The sequence below is a fragment of the Glandiceps talaboti genome, chromosome 12 (genome assembly GCF_964340395.1).
Source record: "Glandiceps talaboti chromosome 12, keGlaTala1.1, whole genome shotgun sequence".
Classification (NCBI taxonomy): Eukaryota; Metazoa; Hemichordata; class Enteropneusta; family Spengelidae; genus Glandiceps; species Glandiceps talaboti.
The window spans coordinates 505695-530242 of NC_135560.1; the positions used below are offsets into that span (position 1 = coordinate 505695).

At 37.2% G+C, this 24548-nt stretch overlaps 2 protein-coding genes across 2 annotated transcripts in view; one reads left to right on the forward strand and one right to left on the reverse strand.

Annotated features, from left to right (window-relative positions):
• The window catches only part of LOC144443580 (recQ-like DNA helicase BLM), a 125489-nt gene that overhangs the window by 95696 nt on the left and 5245 nt on the right, over window positions 1-24548 (reverse strand). Inside the window, exons 3-5 of the mRNA XM_078133118.1 lie at window positions 22792-23417; window positions 18782-18900; window positions 6681-6794 (exon numbers count right to left, since the gene is read on the reverse strand). Of these exons, the coding sequence (XP_077989244.1) occupies window positions 6681-6794; window positions 18782-18900; window positions 22792-23417 (859 nt within the window). The remainder of the gene's footprint in view (window positions 1-6680; window positions 6795-18781; window positions 18901-22791; window positions 23418-24548) is intronic.
• Window positions 20027-22400, forward strand: LOC144443256 (uncharacterized). The gene is made up of 4 exons (XM_078132686.1): window positions 20027-20309; window positions 20451-20643; window positions 20978-21143; window positions 21512-22400. Exons 1-4 carry the CDS (start codon window positions 20235-20237, stop codon window positions 22398-22400), a joined length of 1323 nt encoding a protein of 440 aa, XP_077988812.1. The 5' UTR covers window positions 20027-20234.

A 24548-nucleotide genomic window follows, 5' to 3' on the forward strand; every position in this document is an offset into this window, starting at 1 on the left:
ACCCACCAAATATCATGGCAATCGGTTCAGCAGTTTTTGACTTTAAGTTGTTTACACACACACACACACACACACACACAGACAGACAGGCGCCGGGCGATCCCTATAGCACTACTGAACCTCAGTTCAGTTGTGCTAAAAATGAAATCCATCTTCAATTTAATTACCAATATTACAAAAAATACATTAATCTTCTATCCATAGATACCCCGTCTCTCCTTCCCTTTTCCATTGCTAAATTGTGATTAGAAGCTCTAAATCTACAAAGAGTTGTTCAAAATATCATCTTATCGATATTTGACAGATAACTTTCATACTGCAGAAGAGATTTGAAATATCACATATGAAAATAAAAGATTTTTGACGTGCAGTGCCCAATAGTTCCATCCATTTTCAGTCATATTGACTTGATGCAGGTAACAATGATGAACATACCTAGAATTGTCCAAATTTAATATATGCAACCAATACTTAATTATCCTTACAAACATATTAACCTTGAGAGAAAAATGCCCAAGTTCCTCAGTAACAACGAGATTGGATATGTTACTGTAAGGACGCAACACGTAATGACAAAATTTGTATTGCACACGCTCAATATCTAGATCTAGAGCTTTGTGAAAGCCCCAAATTTCACTTCTGTATAGAAGGATGGGAAGGATTTTTGTATCAAACATTCATTAAAACACTGATCGGTATTTCTCCAAATCTACTCAAAGATGATTTCAAATTAACCAAAGCCTTACACACTTGATCAGACAAAGACTCTGTGCTTTATACCAACTGCCCCCACTCAAAGAGAAAAGTCGAAGATATCTATAACAAGTCATTAAGAATGACATAGTCCCCGCTATCATTGGGTTTTAGGGAACTGGCAGTTTATGTTGTCATTTTCTTGATATCACTACTCTGATCACACAACAACACTTGTGAACCTAAATCAAACAGACTTAGATATGTTGTGTCTGCTCGTTGGACATGGAACATGCCTACTAATGTTGTGTCTCCTCATTGGACATGGGACATGCCTACTCTTCAAGATGACATGATGGAATAAACCATTCAACAATAAAGGATGGGTCGGGTATGGGGGGTGGGGACCTGTTCAAGCATGTCTGAGTTATGGCTTTGGACATGGAAAATTTGCAAATAAAATGGCTGCCAGGCAGCCATATTGCATGGATCGTATCACAACGAAAATGGATATGCACATGTATGTCATAGAACACTGTCCCGTACTAATACCAACTTTGAATGAGATCTGTTCAAGCATGTCAGAGTTATGGCTTTGGACATGGAAAATTTGCAAATAAAATGGCTGCCAGGCGGCCATATTGGAACGTATCACGACAACAATGAATATGCACAAGTATGTCATAGAACACTGTCCTAATACCAACTTTGAATGAGATCTGTTCAAGCATGTCTGAGTTATGGCTTTGGACATGGAAATTTCGCAAACAAAATGGCTGCCAGGCAGCCATATTGGATCATGTCACGATGAAAATGGATATGCACATGTATGTCATAGAACACTGTCCTAATACCAACTTTGAATGAGATCTATTCAAGCATGTCTGAGTTATGGCTTTGGACATGGAAAATTCGCAAACAAAATGGCTGCTAGGAGGCCATATTGGATCGTATCATAAAACAAATTGACGTGCATATGTATGCCATAGCATGTTGCCCCTGTACCAAGTTTGAAAAAAATCGGTCCAGGCATCTCCAAGAAACGGCTGCGGACGGACGGACAGACAGACGGACGGACGCACGGACAGATGGAACCCAATCCATAAGTCCCCGTCCCAGACTTCGTCCGGCGGGGACTAAAAAGAGACGACTTTAATAGCTCTACCTTCCAATACCCAACTTTCATACCTACATAGTGGACCACCCTTTCTAAAAACAATAACTTTGCTTTTATTCAAATTGATACGTAATAAGACTGTTCAGTAATCTTTGAAGTCCAATTTTAGAACGGTACTAAAAGTAACAAGGTCATCTGCAAAAAAAAGGTAATACAGCCGTAGGAGACCCATGTGGACACCAGAGTAAATATCAGTGTCTAAGTACTCTTCTACGTCATTTATATAAAAACTAAATAAAAGAGGTGAAATAACTGAACCCTGCTGTAGTAAACCAGTGTTACAGGAAAAAAATGTTCAACTACCAGGTGTCTTTACGCATGCTTTTACCAATTATACATATCAAATAATACATTCAAGACTTTGCCTCTGATTCCACTCTTACCTAACTTATAAAATAAAGAATAAGGGGTGGACCATTTGATATCCCGGGGGGGGGGGGGGCTTGGAAGATTTCAGGAAAAAAAAGATGCCAAGTGGAGTTGCTTGAAAAAAGAAATCCGGATATGAGTGGGTGATGGAAAAAAAAAAAGATGGAAAAAAAAAAAGATGGACCACTGCTGCTAGAAAAAAAAATGTCTTGGCAGGGAAATGATGCACAGGATCGAGTATACTGTTCAACCTGCTCGTACCTCTCCAACCAGGACACTTGTCAAATCATGACAAACATTTTCAAACACATGTCAGGGACCAGTCAGTTTCGTTAGCCTGTGGTACATATATATATTTGTTCTTTCATAAATTGTTTAAATATTACTTCATGTAAGGTTTCAAACATAACTATACATAAAATTATACATATAATACATTAATACCTAGCTACCACACTAGTTACAGAACATGCCATGTAAGTGTTTGGCTGTTTCCCAATCAGTGCTTCACTTATCTTGCACTTTGGGGCAAAAGTGAACTTGAAGGTTTTGTTATCATAATCTTCATACTATTAGATAGTTTATAAAAGAACTTAATCTAAATTGTTCTAGTCTCTTCAGTATGAATTTGTCAGAAAGGATGAATATACTTCCTATTTCAGACACTACATGTATCGACACCACAACTCAAATTCAAGTTTCTATTGTACACTAGGTATGACCTCCGAAAGTGCTCTAACACATCAGTAACTTTACTATACATGCAATATCAATGCCCCTATACCAATGTTACAGGCCCACTTTATAACATGGAATACTTATTTAAAAAGTTATATTTACTTTTAGCTTTCGTAGCTTGGCAATATATATCTCAGAGGTAATGAATAACCTAAAAATTGCCTAAATAGAAACAAAAAACTGCAGATCTGCCGGGTGGGGGGACCCCCCCCCCCCACCCCCTTGGACTCCATCACCCCAGAGGCCACTCATTCATTAAACCAACAAGATTCACCAAAATTGGTAAAAAACTTCAAAAGCCCCACTAGACCCCCCATAAGAGGTAGACATGTCCAAGCCTCAAATCAAAGTTCTTCCCTCCACCTCTTACTATCAAGATGCTATGAAACTTTATTTAAAAAATGTTTCAACCTCACGTAGTTGCATTTACATGTTAGAGCTGTCTTGTAAAGTTTGTAAATTATTGTCTGAAAGTGTCTGTGAATAGCTTAAACATTGCCTTTAGAAGTAAAAATCCTCCAGGGCTCCAGAACCCCCCCCCCCCCCCCCCCCCCACCTTCACACACACTGACACAAGAGGTGGACATATCCCAGTTTCAAAGCTCTTCCGTCTACATCTTACTGTCAGATGCTATGAAACTTTATTCACAGGGGTCAGTGACTTTTTGTCGGCCCAATGTAAAAAAACACCCCCCCCCCCCCCCCAAGCTGGAGAAACTGACCAGTCTATTTGAACATTTGAGCTCACCAATCAAGTTTCCGATTTGCATTTTCAGTGTGTCATCATACCATGGCATAAAAACTGTCAATGATGTTTATTTAACTGAAAATCAAACATGTATGAAATATGTAGTTTTCTAAATAAAATCTGTGTGATAGAACAGCATTTTTTCACTCTCTGTATTACCCTGTGCGAAAACCAAACAGAAAATTGTGGCAACAAAAGTAGGTGTTCAACATTGACGTAAAAAAAAATCCGCATATCTCAAAAGAAGCAAAGAAAAAAAAAAGTTGCCAACATAAGCGAAGGAGAAAAAAAATAATTCTCAGGCAAGGTGGGAAAAAATATAATGACTCTCCACCAATCTTCCAAGATCCCCCCCCCCCCCAGATATCGAATGGTCTTAAAAAACACTATGCAGCCTCATTGAAATGCTATAGTCACTCTGCTTTCATAGTATCTGTTTTACTTCTAATGTTATGGGTAATGGGGTCTGTGCTCCCAATGCTACAGTCATTCTGGTTTGGTAGTATCTATTTTACTTCTACCATTATGGGTAATGGGGTCTGTGCTCCCAATGCTAGTTCAAAACATAACATTTTCAATGCAATTTTACAATCGTGTTGTAACTGACTTCAATGATTGAAATTGAAAGTGTTACCTTTATTTTACCTTTGAGATCAGTTCTAACACGACGATTCTGGGTTATATATGCTGATGACTCTGGGTTATATATTGCTTCTGACACCCTTGCTCAACCCACTGTCGTTACACGTGTAGAGGCATGTGTGGATGGAATTTGTCAATGGATGATGACAAATAAGTTGGCGCTCAATGATGGTAAGACAGAGGTTGTCTGGTTTACACCTCGCAATAGTGCGGTTTGTTCACAGTCAGGTTTGATTAATGTACGTATAGGTGATGCCATGATTTCACCATCAACTGTTGTGCGTAACCTTGGTGTGATGGTTGACTCTTTTGGACTCGTGGTTGAGCATATTCATTATGTTTGTAAGGGGCGTCTCATTCACTCTGGCGGTTGAGTAAAATTCGAAAACTGTTGGACCAGTCTAGTGCTGAAAAATTAGTTCATGCTTTTGTTACATCGAAATTAGATTACTGTAACAGTTTGTTTTTCGGTCTACCTGCATATAAATTGAACAAACTTCAACATATTCAAAACTCTGCTGCTTGATTGGTGACAAGATGGAGGATTGGTCGTCAAGCTGATGTGAATCCAGTGCTGAAGGATTTACAATCGAACAGCGAGTTCGTTATAAAATTCTTTGTATTATCTTCAAAATTATCCGTCAAGGAGAAGTAGCGCCGAACTACTTGTCCGAACTTATCAGTATCGATCACCCATTACATAATACGAGAAAGAGTGTTGGAATCAGGCTGAATCCTTTCTCTATTAAAGATCATGGAAAACAACCTTTTAAAACGTATGGTGACAGGGCTTTCAGTGTGTATGCTCCTAAACTGTGGAATAGTTTACCACTTGAGCTTCGACTACTTGAGAAATTTGCTCCTTTCAAGAAGAGTCTTCAAAACGTGTATTTTCCGACAATGCTATTGCTGATGTTTTTAAATTGATTGCTAATTTTTAAATCCAATTATATTTTTAGAGACGCTTTTAAAATATTCATTGTGTTCTTATGTTAGATTTTTGTTGTTGTTGCTCTTTTGCTAGTCTTTCTCATTTTGTAATGTTCAGACCACTGAGACATGTTTGTGTAGTGGTCTTTAAACAATAAATTATTATTATTATTATTATTATTCTAACACTGCATTGAAAATGTTATGTTTTGAACTAGCATTGGGAGCACAGACCCCCATTACCCATAACAGTAGAAGTAGTATATATATATATAATACAGTGTAAGAGGTAAGTCATAAACTGAAGGAAAAGCGCTCAATACTGAGAAGTAGAGCTGTATTACACAAAATACACAAGTTATGGTACGGAGCTGTTACTCAGAGTTTCACACTTGAATGCGATCTTCGGACGACTAAATTTTAACAGAAATTCAAGTGATTGAATTCGAACTCGCAGAAGAACTGGTACCCGGATGTGATGCGCGTTGAGGTTTGACATGGAATGAAAGAATGTATTTGTTTTCATGGCGGCACTTTGAAATCAGTTCTGATCGTTTATTAAGGAGTCCCAATTTATTTGCACTGATGATAAACATCTTCTCTGTAAGACACAGGTTGCACCTTTTTGTTGCATTAGAGTAGGCGGCTGCATGGGCAATGATAGCCCAGTTGATGGAATACTGGTGGCCCGACTCTTTTATTTTCCAGACACACTTTGAAAGTTCAGTACAATTTCCATATTTGTTATTGGCGAAAGAACACTTGTGGTTGCCGTAACGCGTTTTGAAGCTGTTTTCTGTTGAGCCAATTTAGGATTTGGTATCTCTGTTGTTAATTTTGACTTGGGCCCTGTAGACGATATTATCTGATTGGCATTTCCCATCAAGCGGGCAAGTTGATTTATCACGACAGTTGCATGTCCCTATGGGAGCTTCATTTCCGCGTTTAAGGATCATAGTATTGTGAGCTTTGATGATGGAAGCCATGTTATTCATACAACTGTAGCTCACTTTCACATTCCCCTTGTTGAAAATTTGATGTAACTTGTGCTCCTTAGGGAAGTGACGGCCAAGAAGTTGGAGGAAAATTCTCCCGACGTTATTGCTTACGTTTTGACTGTATGGGGGATTAAACCAGATGACATTACGTTTCCTGTCTCTTGATGGTGTCAATTCTATCTGTGTAAGCAAGGTTGTCTTTATAGCCACTTGCTTTGAGTGCGTCATCATAGAGGGGTCCATAATAATATATATATATTATTAAGATGTCATAAACTAGCTCCTGTATACCTTGGTTGATAAATGTCCTTTATATATTCAATGTTTATATTGCAGCAATCCTACATTCATAAGACAATATTCAAAATCCAGATTTATAACTAACCTTTTCTGGTGTCACATACAAAAGTTTCAACTGTGGGTCTCTTCTAAATAATTCTCTGTAAACTGACTCTACTTCTTTGGCTTCAACATCACTTGATAAATGTGTTGATGGAATCTGTGGACAGTAAAAACAATCACTTGATAAATGTGTTGATGGAATCTGTGGACAGTCAAAATAACCACTACATAAATGTGTTGATGGAATCTATGGAGTCAAAATGATCACAAGATAAATGTGTTGATGGAATCTGTGGACAGTCAAAATAACCACTTGATAAATGTGTTGATGGAATCTATGGACAGTCAAAATAACCACTACATAAATGTGTTGATGGAATCTGTGGAGTCAAAATAACCACTTGATAAATGTGTTGATGGAATCTGTGGACAGTCAAAATAACCACTACATAAATGTGTTGATGGAATCTGTGGAGTCAGAATAACCACTTGATAAATGTGTTGATGGAATCTGTGGACAGTCAAAATAACCACTTGATAAATGTGTTGATGGAATCTATGGACAGTCAAAATAACCACTACATAAATGTGTTGATGGAATCTGTGGAGTCAAAATAACCACTTGATAAATGTGTTGATGGAATCTGTGGACAGTCAAAATAATCACACATCAAGTTACAATGCACTTCACAGCAACTATTCCAACATACAATTTCCACTCACAGAGTCAACAAATAACTTGGAAGCAAATTTTGGATTCGCAACCAAGTAATGTTTGACTCTGTGAGTAGAGATTTTCATTTGTAACTATGAACCCAGAGACTATGAATATTCATTCTCGCATATGTTCCTATAGACTATAGTGGTCTGAGACTGAATGTATTCATTCCATAGAAAGGTCCATAGATTGTAGATAATATGGGTGAATGAATCATTAAATCTACATTATCTGCAATCTCTAAGAGATCACAGTCCTCTCCTTCCTCACTGTACGATTCACTAAATTCTGAATCACATAATCCAAAGTCAGATTCATCGTCTATGTCAACAACTAATGTAGCTTTCCATCTCTTAGCGAACGTATACCCACAAATTCATCATAGCAGAAAGTTTTGTCGGATAACTATCCCTCTTGAAAACTATGTATTCGCTTTATTTCAATTTCCATCCACAGTGACACAGAGCAGTTTCTCTTCTTTCAGTGTCTACAAAAATGAACTGAAGTCCCCCCCCCCCATGAAGCCCTACTCGTATACCCTACCATGGTGTATTGAGTATCATCTCTGACTGTTTGTGCAAAAAATCTGAACATGATGAAGAGAACTATGGCTAAACATGTCTTACAGTGCGAGATTTTTTTATGTAAAAGCGTGATGTGTTGAATGTACTGTCCTGTGTCATCCACTATGTACCAGTGTTTGGCATGATGTAGTAATTTTCCAGATACAAAAATGGCAACATTTCTAAGTTTATACGTTGATTACGACATGACAGGATGTACATTATCATATGCATCAAATTGAAAACAATCAGACTACGCATTTTTTTTACTGTTTTTACAAAAAAAAAAAAACTATCGAACTGAAGATATTTTACGAAGTGTACCTGCCTTCTTTATTAGTTAAAATGCCATTTCCAGAGTAGTTTATATGGCCACACACATGGGGACATGTGTGTGGCCATATAAACATGGCCACACACATGGGGAACTCTGGCAAATTGATCGGGAAACATTTACCGGCTTTAATACCAGCCTTTAAAAAAAACAGTGTCTGTTTCGTCTTCTTCTTCGGAAGCTCATTACCGCCTTCTAAATATCGGCACATACTTATAAATACAACATGGAACTGTCTCAGACACGTTAAAAGTTTCATAATCACATTTTTGACCCAAAAGTGGCTCTTGGTCGGCTAAATTGCATTTGGCTGTTGCTATTATGTGATCATGGTTGCTAAGGATATTTTCATACATTTTTTGAATGTTTGCTCACTTGCCTACCTGATGAGGTTGTTATTTCACCAAAACACACTGCCATTTGGTTGTTGCTATGGGCATGCTTATTGTTGCTAGGGCCAAAATGTTTTACAGAAAATCTGCAAAATAATACTTCTAATAACATTCCCATGAAATTTCAGGCCAATCTGACCAGTAGTTTTTGGAATTTATGTTTTTTGACCAAAATTCACATTTTTTGACCCAAAAATGGCTCTAAGTTGGCTAAATTACATTACATCCCAAAACAAATTGCTGTGCATATGTAAGTCATAGTTCACTATCCATTTACTAAGGTTGAAAGAAATCGGTCGATGAATGTCCAAGATAAGGCTCTGGACGCACGCACAGACGGACGGACGAACCCAATGTATAAGCCCCCGTCCCAGACTACTTCCCCCAGGGGCTTACTAGAAAATGGTAAAATTGATGCATCACTATACCAAAACAATGTTCATCTCAATAATAGTGGTACAGTAAGACTTTTAGAGAATTCTCCAAATTTTCTCCACCTATCTTCAAGAGAAATGCTTACACAAGTCCAACTTTCACCATGCAGTATACTCCCATGGCAAAACCAATCAGATCCAGCCTCCATACTCATAGACAACGAGTTGATCCATACCACCAACATGACAGATATAGCCATAGAATACAAGAATGCAGAATTAGTTCTCAGAACCAAAGATCCAAAGGAAGTTTCAACTGTGGAGAACCATGCCATGTTCAATAATAATTAAATAATTAAATAAATATTATATTATATCATGCTACTAAGTGCCATTCTGATTGGATAATAACTGTAGTAAAATCCCATTTTACCACGGCTGGCAGTGGTAAAATGGGCCCCATAACTAGCATAATGGAATAGTACATACAAGCTGAATGTGGAAACGACGCGACGTTACACTTCCTCAGAGTAAAGGTATGTCAGGTATCCTGTCCAATAGTTTGGGTTACAGTAGTCCAAATAATTCCACTGATGACCTTGCGATCGAAAGCAACGATCGATCAGTGGCTTCAACATCACTGACCATGGCTGATAAGGTACAAGTTCTCCCATGCAACGAGCCGTCTCAGCGTCCTGCTTTCGTTGAATCAAGCAACACCAATTTAACTTTTAACCATCAGTCAAGTGCGTCAGGATTATTTCAAAACTGTACATTTTCAGGTTCAGTCAATGTTCAATTTGTTAACCATTAAATTAAAGTAGACTGTGTAACGTCGCGTCTCTGACTTACTGTCTCGAGCTTTCTCCGATTCAACTGATTCAACGCCGAGACATCTATTTTTAGCATTGTACAAGATTGTATTGTTCTTATGTAAATATCCAAACAAAATTGTTACTTTCTTTGACCTCTTGCCCCGTTTTCTTTGTTGCTAGTTTTCAACGCGTTTTCGTTATGCATTATATGATGTAAATAAAGTAATTTATCAATGCAATGCAATGTAGTGTATGGTTTGTGTTCATGTAGTGTGTGTGTGTGGGCGACATGAACATATCCACTCATCAAAATATGCTCGTTCCCGACGATCTATTACAGACGATCTTTTTCTGTAGGTGCGAATTCGCCTTTTCAGGCATATAAATAACCACAGAATCATATTTAGAAGAAATAGACACATATTTGATATAATATAATAGCAATAACCCCCGCCAGAGGCGGGTATACACTCGAATTTGGTACAATTCGCTCCATATAGCACTCGCAATTCGGCTCGTGCTATATGTCGCGAATTGTACCAAAATCTCGTGTATACCCGCCTTCGGCGAGGGTTATTGCTTAATTATATAATAATCATAATTTTAATAATAATTTGAATATCAACCACCCTACCCAGGAGAGTTTTTTATCCTGAGTTCAAAAAAGGGGGTCATTTTACTAACATCCATTGCCATAGTAACCAATATTACCATAATATGTTGATCATTTTTCCAAAATTTCCTTGTTTTTGACATGTATGAGATGGGCTACCATGGTAACCTAAATCACCATATTATGCAAATATTTTTTTTTTAAATTTGTACAAAATAAATTCCTTACTTTTGGCATATATGCACTAGTGCTATCCATTGTAAGACAGATTATCTAAAATTGGATAGTGGCTTCCATGGAAACATAAAATACGCTTACAAATGCCATGTTTTAGTAAAAAATACATCTGACATACACCTGCAAACAAATGGGTTTGCTATTAAAATACCAAATATTTTGTTACTCTAAGTAAAAATAAAATACGCAACTAGTGACAAACTGAGTGGTCATAAAAGCTTAACATGTAGAAGATCTGTACCGATTACAAGGTCTAATAAAGCATTATCCGTCTCGTGGAAGATCTCAAGAGATCCTGTGAGACCCCATTGAGTGCATAGCAACCACGTTTGAGTGGGTCAAGCTGAAGTGCCAAACGCTTAGCAACACCATTGTTCTCAACGTCATCGTACGTACAGTACAGTATGTATGATAGATCAAGGGAAGCAAACTTTTAAAGTATGGTTGTAAAAACGATGACGTCAGATGGTGATTTTTGGCCATCTGGGTGCAGATGAAGAGCGGTTGAAATTGACAGTGTTACCTATGGTTGAAAACTTGCATGCTGGGTCGCGAAATTGCTGTATTGTATCCTATTTTTATACAACGTCTACAATTTGATACAATGTCATAACTTTTCCACATACTTTTATACGTCGTGTAGCGTTGTTTTAAAACTAACACACAACAAAGTGGATGCGATCACTTCACTGTAACACGCATTTAATAGTTGACAATGATGTAATTCTTGGTCTGTAATACGTCAGCTAAATTCGTCCGCGTCCACTAAAAACATTGAAAACGGTTGTGTGTTTTTTTCTGTCTTTGATTTATGAATCAGCTACATATATATGTATTTCAAATTAAAATTTAGAGACACTGTCATTTTATTTTACGAATTTGGACTATGAGTTCTACAACACGTTCATCGAACTCAAGTATAAACATGGCTGATACGTACACGTGTTTCACACATCGTGATTTCCTGTTCTAGTTTCTGACTACCGTATTCCGATTTTACTCTACGTTATCTTCATACATTACTAGTCTAGTTCCTGATGACCATATTCCGATTTTACCCTACGTTATTAAAGTTATTACGATCCTAACAAAGGCCCGAGTACATTACAACATGCCACGCACAAGGAGGGCGCTACATGTACATACATAACAGGAACAGTTGTCACTTAAATTATTTTTGCTAACTGTACACTTGGTAATGAGGCTGAACTCGATTAGTTGCTAAATGCAACTATTTTCAGTCTTTTTCTCTTTTCAACTTTGTACATTGAGTATATTGTTATAATTTATTCATATGATTTATGAGTATGATTTATGAGAATAAAATTATTATTGTTATTATACACAAACTGGTGTGTGGGAATGTGAAAAAAATCACAGGCCTTCGCTAGTTTTCGGTTAAACATTACATATAAAAGTTGGCAACTGTTAGCAATAATGACAGCATAACACAAAAATAACGATATACCAAGTGAAATTACGATTTAATACAAATTACTCAGCTTGAAAATACAACCCCATCTTAACATATTCTTGTCGACAACTCTTCAGTTGCGCTGACATTTACAAACATGTACGTTAACGAAGTCATCAGCTCTACATACCTTTTGCTATTCGAACAAAGTTCAATTTTCCTTTTTTGGCAGTGTAAATCATATACATAATTATATGCATACGCAGTACATAAACTTCAGTTGAATATATGACATGATTATGCTGGATAAGTGGTGTAAGATGTAACTATGTAGGTCTTTGAGTTTGACAAAACATTTACACTCATGTACCAAAATATCCATCCTTAGTTGTGTTATGATAGACACAATTCCGCTGGATATAGTTGGGGATGAGTAGCCTTCCATACCTTCCATTTTTATGGGAATATTGATAAATTATCCATGATTTCACAGTTGTGTCACCATCAAGGTTGTGACCTCTTATTTGCATTGTTTTAGTACACACACACTGTGCAGATATGCACCCCTAAACATCTTGTGAATGTGATACAATGTTACACAGTGTAACAATATCATCATGACTGGAATGACCTACATTTTGTATAGCATGTGCACTCCACATGCATGCCGTACATTGTGCACTCCACATGCTTGCCGTACATTTCATAATTTCAGGTACATTTTTGCATTTGGATTAATATATTATTCCATAGATGTTATCGGCTGTTCATGAAAGTACAATTTGTGATAAAAGAAACAATATTCTTACAGCTTTTTACGGTAGCAGAAGCCATGACACAGGTCAAATCAACTTTATGGCATGCCGGCACAATAACATTGCAGTTTCTTGATTGAGATCAAATCAAATCAAAACCATACAATTTTAGAAGAGATTCAAACGACTTAAAATCTCAAAATTTTATCGCAAGTTATGCAAAGATAAAAAATTCTTTAAACAAGCGATTGTAGGAGTGCGAATTTGATATTTAATATTAAATTCTGATTACTATAACGTTAGATATCTCATAGAAAAAACAATGGCTGTGTTCTGATTTTGACAACTGAACTTTGCTCACGTTCAACTTTTTCAAATGCGCACAAACGGTCTGAAAATTTGTAAATAGAGACCAAAGGGGTTATGTACAAATCTGTTGGTTTTAGATTTTTCAATTTTTGATTCTTTCCTGGAAAATGATGTGCTATCGCTGACTATGTTGAAAAACTCATTAAAGTGTACATGCAAAGGTTGATAATTTTTTTCATTATTATGTTTATTTTGCCATAAAAATAAATGAAATTGCATTCATACCTCTAAATATTGTGCGCATTGGCAAGAAAGTCGCAAAAATACTTGCCCCCTTAATCCCCTGTACTTCGACACCTCAACCAGCTCACGAAAGGTGTCACGGTCCCACATGTTACAAAAGCCTTCTTAGCCTTTGTGTAATGTTTACTTATGAATTACTAATTACGCTTGCCATATATTCTGTAGTATTATTTGTAACTGTACATATTGTGGTGTACCAGTTTAGTCTTCCAGCAACAATGGTTCCTTGGTGTTTTGTCGGCAGCACCCGCAGTGAAACGATCACCCTACACACATTTCCGAGTGATATAACTGAGTAGGTAATAATGAGTGAAGGCAGTTGTAACCTCGCATAAAAACTGGACAGTGACACCATACAGTGAAAGCCGGTAAATGTTACCGGGGACGGGATTCTCCACGCCACCGGTGTAGCCATGATCAAAGTGAAAAAAAGGAAAACAAATAAAATAATTTGAAATGATGTTTTCAAGAAAGCAAGTTAGCTTCATAAAATATTTTCAGTACGATAGCAATTTTTTTGGAAACAATGCGTAGTCCGATTGTATGTTTTGATTTCCATGTTGCTGGGAGTCGATTGTTTTCATTGTAATACATCACATGTACATACAGTCGCAATCATATCAAAGTAAAAAGATGCAACACTCATTATAATGTTGCTATTTTTGTTTCCATTGTTTTGTCTACCTGAACAATTAGTGTCATGCCAATCACATGTCCAAAGTGGATGGACACAGCAAAGTACAGTCAGCACTTCACGCTCCCAGGTCAAATAACTTCCACAACATAAGACATGTCTATCCATCAAAAACTCAACCAAAAATGGTTGGAGACAATACGCAATATACCACAGTACGGCTGGCTTCAGTGAACACGGGCCGTGCCTTGAAAGTAGATGAAACCACTTCATGTCACTGTGTGGATGGTAATGAACGGAGTAAAAAATGAAATAAAGTGCGTGACTGTACACATATAGCTTTCAAGAGGGATGATTTTCAGCCCTAATTTGCATATTACTAAGGGAATCATCATGTCATGAACAAATCTTAATTTACTCACATCTGAGAATGTTCCCATCAAATTCCATGCCAATATGCAAAGTACTTTTGGAGTTTAAGTTTTTTGACCCAAAACCCACGTCTCTGATGCAATCATTTTCATTTGAACAATTTCCCAACTAGACACCAGAAGTAACATGACCACCAAATATCAAAGGAATCGGTCAAGCAGTTTTGACTTTAAGTTGTTTACACACACACACACACACACACACACATACACAGACAGACAGACAGACAGACAGACAGACACTTTGTCATGCCTATATAGCACTACTGAACCTTCAGTTCAGTTGTACTAAAAATGGAATCATTGATGTAGATAGAGAGACAGATCTTAAAGACGCTTATTATTTGGTGCCTATTGCTTCTCAACATCAGAATATTTTAAGTTTATCATGAAGGGACAAATATATCAGTTTACCTGCCTTCCAAATGGCTTGGCCTGTGCACCTAGAATATATCAGTTTACCTGCCTTCCAAATGGCTTGGCCTGTGCACCTAGAATATATCAGTTTACCTGCCTTTCAAATGGCTTGGCCTGTGCACCTAGAATATATCAGTTTACCTGCCTTTCAAATGGCTTGCCCTGTGCACCTAGAATATATCAGTTTACCTGCCTTTCAAATGGCTTGGCCTGTGCACCTAGAATATATCAGTTTACCTGCCTTTCAAATGGCTTGCCCTGTGCACCTAGAATATATCAGTTTACCTGCCTTTCAAATGGCTTGACCTGTGCACCTAGAATATATCAGTTTACCTACCTTTCAAATGGTTGACCTGTGCACCTAGAATATATCAGTTTACCTGCCTTTCAAATGGCTTGCCCTGTGCACCTAGAATATATCAGTTTACCTGCCTTTCAAATGGCTTGCCCTGTGCACCTAGAATATATCAGTTTACCTGCCTTTCAAATGGCTTGGCCTGTGCACCTAGAATATATCAGTTTACCTACCTTTCAAATGGCTTGACCTGTGCACCTAGAATATATCAGTTTACCTGCCTTCCAAATGGCTTGGCCTGTGCACCTAGAATATATCAGTTTACCTACCTTTCAAATGGCTTGACCTGTGCACCTAGAATATATCAGTTTACCTGCCTTTCAAATGGCTTGGCCTGTGCACCTAGAATATATCAGTTTACCTGCCTTTCAAATGGCTTGCCCTGTGCACCTAGAATATATCAGTTTACCTGCCTTTCAAATGGCTTGACCTGTGCACCTAGAATATATCAGTTTACCTGCCTTTCAAATGGCTTGGCCTGTGCACCGAGAATATATCAGTTTACCTGCCTTTCAAATGGCTTGACCTGTGCACCTAGAATATTTACAAAGCTACTGAAACCAGCTAGTGTATTCCCTTTTAAGAAATACTGGCTATTATACATTGATGACTCATACTTACAGGGAGATACTCTCAATGAATGTTATAATAATGTTGACCATACATATCAAATGTTGTCTGAGTTGGGTTTTACTTCTAATGACTAGAAATCAGTTATGATACCTACACAAAGACTGATATTTTTGGGATTTCTGCTAGCTTCACATTTAATGAAAATTTCCCTGACACTAGAGAAAGCTCAGAAGTTAATAGCTAACAGCTGTCAGAAATGGTTAGAGACAACAAGACCAACTATCAGAGATGTAGCACATGTAGTAGGATTGATGGTTGCATCATTTCCACGTAACCAGTTTGGACCCTTATACTATCGTAATTTAGAAATGGTTAAAATTAATGCTTTGAAAAGTTCACATGGTAATTTTGATGCCGTTATGTCAATACCAAATGATGCCAAGATGGATTTATAAATATTGGTCATGCCTCCAAACCAGTCTCACATGATCAGTCCGAAATTTTGGTTACAATCTGATGCCTCCAAAAAATGGGGGGGGGGGGGGGGGGGGGGGGGGGGAGTCAATAATAATGCTAGCTCAGGGGGTCAGTGGTCCACTAAGGAATCAATGAAACACATCAATTTTCTTGAGCTGAAGGCAGCATTTTTTGCAATAAAAGTGTTTTGCACACAATGTAAGGATATTCATGTAAGTATAGAAATAGATAACACAATGGCGGTAGCCTATAAACCACATGGGATGTATCCATTCATATAAATGTAATGCATTAGCCAGAGAAATATGGTTCTGGTGCAATGAAAGAGACATTTGGTTGTCAGCTGCACACTTGCCCGGAGCAAAGAATGTTAAAGCAGGTACACACTCTCACAAGTTTAAAGATGAAACAGAATGGATATTAATTAGGATGTGTTAGCATCAATAACCAAATCACTAGGTAATCCTACCATAGATCTGTTTGCATCAAGGTTGAATTATCAACTTAAGCCTTACATATCATGGGGACAGGACTCAGAGGCCCAAGCAGTAGATGCCTTTTCAATTACATGGTCTAATGATCTCTTTTATGCTTGTCCTCCATTTAGTGTAATTGGAAAAGTACAGTACTACAGAAGATAGAATTGAAAATGGCAGGCGGTATCCATCCAATTCCATTCTGGCCAACACAGAGTTGTTTTGCAAAGGCAATGCGTCTTGTGACTGCATCACCATTAGTGCTTCCAAACTCTACTGATAAATCCAGCAGTGAAAGATCACAAACCACATCCACTATTTTCAAAAATGATATTGCTGGTATATATGTCGCTTATCAGGACAAAACTTGAAAATCAAACTATTCTTCAAGCAACTGCATCCATCATCATGTCATCATGGAGACAGCCAACTAAGAGACAATATGAACCCTACTTGCAGAGATGGAATGCATTCTGTAGCAAAACGGAAATTGATCCCATTCATACAACTATAGACAAAGCTCTAGAGTTCTTAACTAAACTTTACCATTCTAGCTTGCAATACAATGCAATTAGACTGCCAGATCGGCACTGTCAAGTGTAATACAAGTGCCTCTAGATATGCCTTTTGGCTCACACAAATTGTGGTTAGATTTATGAAAGGGGTCTTTCAAAGTAGGACGAACTTGTCAAAGTATGTCGATCGAAACCTGGGATCTAGACCAAGTGTTATCTTATTTCAGAAAGTTATCTCCAGTGAAAAATCTCACATTAAAGGACCTTACTTTAAAGTTGGTGACATTGATAGCAATCTTATCAGGTCAAAGGTTACAGACCATCCATTGTCTGAATTTAAATAATATGATCGTTGGTAAATCAAGTTACAAGTTTGTTATTGATTAAGTGTTGAAAACAACAAGACTTGGTGTACACAAGTCAGAGTTAGAGTTATCAGCTTTTCTGCCAGATAGGCGTTTATGTAGTGTGTTCGTATTGTGAGAGTACTTACTCCGCACAAAACCTTTGAGATATGAGAAAACTCGGTTATTACTCAGCTATGTAAAGCCTTACAATGCAGTATCTAAGGATACTTTATCAAGATGGGTAAAGACAGTATTGTCTAGAGTAGGTATTGACATTACCAAGTTCTCTGCACATAGAAAAAGATCGTCATAAACTTATACAGCAAAGATAAGAGGCGGGCCTCTTGAAATTATCATGAACAAAGCTGGTTGGCGCAGACAATCAACATTTGCTAAGTACTATAATAAGCCTATCCAGACACAGGATAGTTTTGCCAAAGGACTGTTATCAACATTCAGTGTTAAACATAAGGGAAAGACTGTATGGACATTAGTCCAGACTAGCAATGTATTGCTTGTATGAATTATTACTTGTATGCAGAAATTTGTTGTAACAATAAAGTCATGGGTTGTTATAAATTGTATGTCTGAGTGATTATATTACCTTACATTTCGTGAACACATTGCTTTCAAATTTCATGTGGTCCCTAGTGATGTCCAATTCCCCAATTAATTGAGACTTACCTGTAAGTTAGGATTTGATTGGAACTACCGAGTCAGCAAGGGATTACATGCCCAACCCTGTCAATTGTATATCCTACCCATAAATTGTCATTGGGAGGACTGTAATATATATTGCTGACTACACACTTATCATCAGGATGTGTAAATGTATTCATTTGATGGACGTTCAAGACTGACTTCTGGGAGATTTGTGCAATCTCTTATGTAATCCCTTGCTGACTTACATCACTCAGTAGAATTCCAATCAAATCTCAACTTACAGGTGATTCTTGTTTAATTGGGGAATGATGCTACAATACTCAACTATTCTGGCCTTCACTTACAGTCCAAACATGGCTCATGAACACTGCTCCTAGTGGCTACACCATGAAATCTGATAACTACTCTAAACAACCCATAATTACTTACATCTCTCAGACACAGTTTCTGGACTTGGTCTTGTATTAGTGACCTCAAAGGGGACACTACCAGAGTTAATCCCTTTGATATTGCTCCTGGCAACTGGTAACATAAACTCTTACCACCTCCTACAAACACAATAATACAATTCTGTTTAGCACACTAAGTAAGTATCACACACATAAACACTTACCACCTACAAACACATTGACACGCATACATGTAGAATGTACTCCAATGATATGCATACATATAGAACTCCAATGACATGTACACATGTAGAAAGTACTCAAATGACATGTATACATGTAGAACTCTAATGACATGTATACATGTAGAACATACTCCAATGACATGTATACATGTAGAACGTACTCCAATGACATGTATACATGTAGCACTCCAATGGCATCTATATAATATGTACAACATACTCCAATGATATATTTACATGTGGCACTCCAATGACATGTATACATGTAGAAAGTACTCCAATGACATGTATACATGTAGAATGTACTCCATGACATGTATACATGTAGAATGTACTCTAATGACATGTATACATGTAGAACTCCAATGACATGTATACATGTAGAACGTACTCGAATGACACATATACATGTAGAACTTACTCCAATGACATGCATACATGTAGAACTTCAATACGTATACAAATGTAGAACTCCAATGACATATAAACATGTAGAACCCCAATGACATGCATACATGTAGAACTTTAATGACATGTATACATGTAGAATGTACTCCAATGACATATATACATGTAGAATGTACTCCAATGACATATATACATGTAGAATGTACACCAATGACATGTATACATGTAGAATGTACTCCAATGACATGTATACATATAGAAAGTACTCCATGACATGTATACATGTAGAAAGTACTCCATGACACGTATACATGTAGAAAGTACTCCAATGACATATATACATGTAGAATGTACTCCAATGACATATATACATGTAGAATGTACTCCAATGACATGTATACATGTAGAATGTACTCCATGACATGTATACATGTAGAATGTACTCCAATGACATGTATACATGTAGAATGTACTCAAATGACATGTATACATGTAGAATGTACTCAAATGACATGTATACATGTAGAACGTACTCCATGACACGTATACATGTAGAAAGTACTCCAATGACATATATACATGTAGAATGTACTCCATGACATGTATACATGTAGAAAGTAGGAAGATCCTTTCCTCGCTGCAGTTACCATCAACAGAGATGTTCATGTTTTGTCTGTAGTACACAGAAACAGAGCAAGACAACTCTGCTGCACAAGCTGTAGATTTGGTAGGTCATCATGTGACCATGTGGAAGTGTACAGGACCTGGTCCCAGCAGCACAGCAGAACCATTCCAGAAGATGATGAGTCTGCTGCTTCAAGTACCAGTACATTTTCATGCATGTCCTATAAACCAATTCCATACAGTCTTCCAGATGAAGCAAAGGAGAATTTTGATCAGCTAAGGAGTGGTGAGGTGAGTTCATTTTGTGTTGTTTATTATATTTTGTTAATAGACATGGCCTGACTAAATGTTTGACTTGTTAGTATAACAATACCTATTATGGTAGTGCTCAGTGAATTTTGACTTAGTAATATTTTATTAATTTGTTCACAGATTTCTATACCACCTGTACTCATTCCTGAAATGCCAGCAGATGATGGACCCTATGCATTGTGTTGCCATGGTAACAAATGGGATGATGGAGATGCAGTAGAGCATAAATGGTGTGTAGGGGAAGCTACTATATATTTTGAAAGTTTTTCATTGAAGACAACCAAGGGAAATATTGGAAGTCAAAACATTAAAGGTGAGCTTTAAATAAAAACTACCATGATATTACAGTTTGTAATTATAGACAGTTTGCATTCAGAAACTTTAAATAATGAAAATTTCACTCTTGTTTTCAATTCTATAATGTGGGTTCAAATTGTTCTGCTATTTACATTATTACAATTTTTATTTGTAATATTGTGACTCTCGTAGCCACAATTCTCATCAGAAATTTGTCTGTGTCCCAGTGATATTTATATGGAAGTTTACATTTCAGTATCTGTTCATTTTCTACTGATGTGGCCAATTCAAATTTGCAAACTTGTATACCCTGTAAGGTGTTAATCGTACTATGTTATTTTGTCTTTCAGTGTTCTATAGACCAAGTGTTGGTACCTGTGCTTGTAAACTGTATTATGATGGTAGAGATGATCTGCTGTTTAATTTAAACAACAAAGACATCATCCATCACAGCCTCCTCCAGTCTTACCTGCATCTCATGTGTGAGGGAAGAAACCCACTTGCTACATTTCACAGGTATGGAGCTTTGATTTCTATTTAATCCATGAACCAGAGTGATTATTGGTATCATTTTGGGGGACAGATTTCGCCATAATTTTTCTGAACTATTCCACAGGATGTATCCATTGTTACACGGTAGCTAGCTAGATACAACATTCGTCAGCATAGGGTTTACAAACTTAACCTGTTATACTGTATGTGATCAATTCTAAATATAGAACACAGACCACGCCAATACCAAGAAAATATTGGAAATTGCACTCTTGCTATTAATTTTATGATAAGGGTAACATTCTACCAATTAAAATACTCTTTAAAAGTCATTATGTTTTTATTGTGGATATGCATGATTTGTAATACTTTTGTTTCATGTCTTTTTACAGGGCATATGTGAAATTACACGCCACTTATTCCACAACTGTACCTCTTCCTTTACACAAGCTACGAATAGCATGGAATGGATACAGTCGGCTTCTCAGTATAAACTACACAGATTCCTTCACCTGTGTCAAATGTGGGGAAACACCACCTGTCATTATTTGTGATGGTACTAGCCTTGGAGTTAACAAGGTTCTCCTTAAACAGTTTCTCTCTGAAGAAGATTCAACTGCCACTGATGAATATCCTGCTATGGTCGGAAGTAAACATGAAGACAGAGTCTACATACCACATGCCAAGGCCAGAAAACTACTTTTAAAGTTTGCAGATCAAACTTCTACTGTTCCCTTATCTTCAGAAGACTTTACCCACCTTATCCACTTACTGAAACAGTATGAACATTTGCAGTCTCTAGTCAGTGTACTGTTGCTGATCTCAACAAATGGAACACTTCTCAAAGCACCACAACAGTTTTCATCATTTTTTTCTGATATTGCAAAGAATTCGCCAGTTTGTTCCTTGATACAGATACCCTCAAATTCAATTGCTAGAAATATCATTAAGGAAGTAATTCGAGGTCTCAATATATTCAATGTTAGTAATTCTGCAAAACTAAAGAGCCTACAGCATGATGCACCACTCATCTTCAAGTTCTTGGTTGCAATAGCATCTAGAAGTCAGCAAGTACCAATCCAAGCACGACAAAGTACTCCAATGACATGTATACATGTAGAAAGTACTCCAATGACATGTGTACATGTAGAAAGTACTCCAATGACATGTATACATGTAGAAAGTACTCCAATGACATGTATACATGTAGAAAGTACTCCAATGACATGTATACATATAGAATGTACTCCAATGACATGCATACATGTAGAACTCCAATGACGGAGGTGTATACATGTAGAACTCCTATGACATGTATACGTGTAGAACTCCAATGGCATGTATACGTGTAGAACTCCAATGGCATGCATACATATAGATCTCCAATGGCATGCATACATATAGATCTCCAATGGCATGCATACATATAGATCTCCAATGGCATGCATACATATAGATCTCCAATGGCATGCATACATATAGATCTCCAATGGCATGTATACATAATATTATAGATCTCCAATGGCATGCATACATATAGATCTCCAATGGCATGCATACATATAGATCTCCAATGGCATGCATACATAATATTATAGATCTCCAATGGCATGCATACATATAGATCTCCAATGGCATGTATACATGTAGAACTCCAACGTGAAATACTTACCCGTTGGCATCAAAATGAAGCAATCCTTTTCTAGAAGAGCAGCATTTATTGCCTCTAGTTGATTGGTACGGAATCTGTGCAGGGCAAAAGTTTGCCTGAAGACTTTCAACATTTCTTTAGAGTGTGGCAAATCCTGCCTGGTAAAGTGACTGGCTTCAGCAGCACTAACACCTTGAATTACACCCTTAGCAGTACTTCCTTTTATCTTTTTGTTCCTAAAACTACTTCTTTGACATGGGGTGTCATTAGTGAAGTATCTACTGTGGTTAGATGATGACACACTTCTGTTTTCCTGGTTTGGTGATTCCTGATAACCAGCAGTATTAGATGACTTAGGTGTGGGGCAGTGGGGTACAAATTGTGAAGATGGTCTCGGTGTTTCACAGGCTGAGCTTCTTGATCCATTTGGTACTTGTGAAAATATGGATACAGAGTTACTTGATTCTGCATGACATGTACTAGGTGTATATGTATGACTGGTGCTTGGTATGGCTGCGTTAGATGTAGGCGTATATGTGTCACTGATGTTTGGTAAAGATACAGCTGTTACAGACGCTGACTGAACTCTATCAGATTGCCTTTTTATCTTTGCTGACACTTGTTTGCACTTTGCTTTGATCTTCTTCCTATGAACATTTAAGTGAAATCAAAAAAGCAAAAATAGCACCAATGGCGTCATAGCACAACTGTATTTGGCTGTTGCTATGTACATGGTCTCGTTGCTAGGCGTATTTGCATACATTTTTGGAATCTTTATTAACTTGCATACAATTCCCACTTTTCATCTTTGCAATATAAACCATTCAGCTGTTAATATGGGCGTGGTCCTGTTGTCAGGCATTTTTGCGTACACTTTTTAATCTTTAGTCACTTACCCATCCCTGTTATCTTTCTAATATGCATCATCATTTCACTGTTAATGAGAGCATGGTCATGGTTGTTAGGGCCAATTGTGTCGCAATGTTTTCAACAATAACTGCAGAATAATACCTCGAGAAACATCCCTACTCACCCTTGCAGTTTCAAGATACGTTTTGGGCAAATTTTACACTTTTAGACCTAATTGGTATATCCCTGATGGGATCATCACATTCAAGGCTGTTCGCTGCCATAGAGTTTAGACGCTAGAGAAATCTAATCAATATGGAACATTATATGTGCACAGGGACACATACGCTGGTGTGCAGGTATTGCTAAGGAATACTATAAATGAGCTAGACAAGCAATGCAGTGACAAGGGATATATCACATGACTTCAAGTTTAAAACCCCTAGAAAAAATAAAATCGAGAGGCTGATATTGACCGATCATTATATAGATAGAAAGACGTCATTAGCTTTGTTCTGAGGGGTCGAAGTCATATTTGGTTGACAGTTGTAGAAATTACAGCGATTTTCATAACATGATCGTTACTTCCGGGAAAGTTTTTTTTTAAACAGAAAACATGGAATCTGGTATTTCTAGTAAACCACGTCAAATCAATCCGATTTATTATGATCAAATTGACGCAGGATGTATAATAGACAAATTAGTATGTAAAAATACCTGGTATTTGTTAGCCTTCGTTATCCGATCGTCATCCGAGCATGTCATACATTGTCTCATACAAGAATGACACCATTTCATTATCAGATGTTTTCCGATCAAGTGGGTCTTATTTTTCAACCCCATAAGTTAGTTTTTAAATGTTCTTGTGATTTACCATAAAAATTCACCCAATTTTGTTCTCCAAACTAGCAAGTTGTAACTATAAATTT

Bases quoted from the DNA above. Each gene is read 5' to 3' on its own strand.
- LOC144443256 (XM_078132686.1), top strand. From the start codon at position 20,235: ATGTCCTATAAACCAATTCCATACAGTCTTCCAGATGAAGCAAAGGAG. The intron at 20,310-20,450 runs GTGAGTTCATTT...ATTTGTTCACAG, and splicing joins ATCAGCTAAGGAGTGGTGAG to ATTTCTATACCACCTGTACT. The intron at 21,144-21,511 runs GTATGGAGCTTT...GTCTTTTTACAG, and splicing joins CCACTTGCTACATTTCACAG to GGCATATGTGAAATTACACG.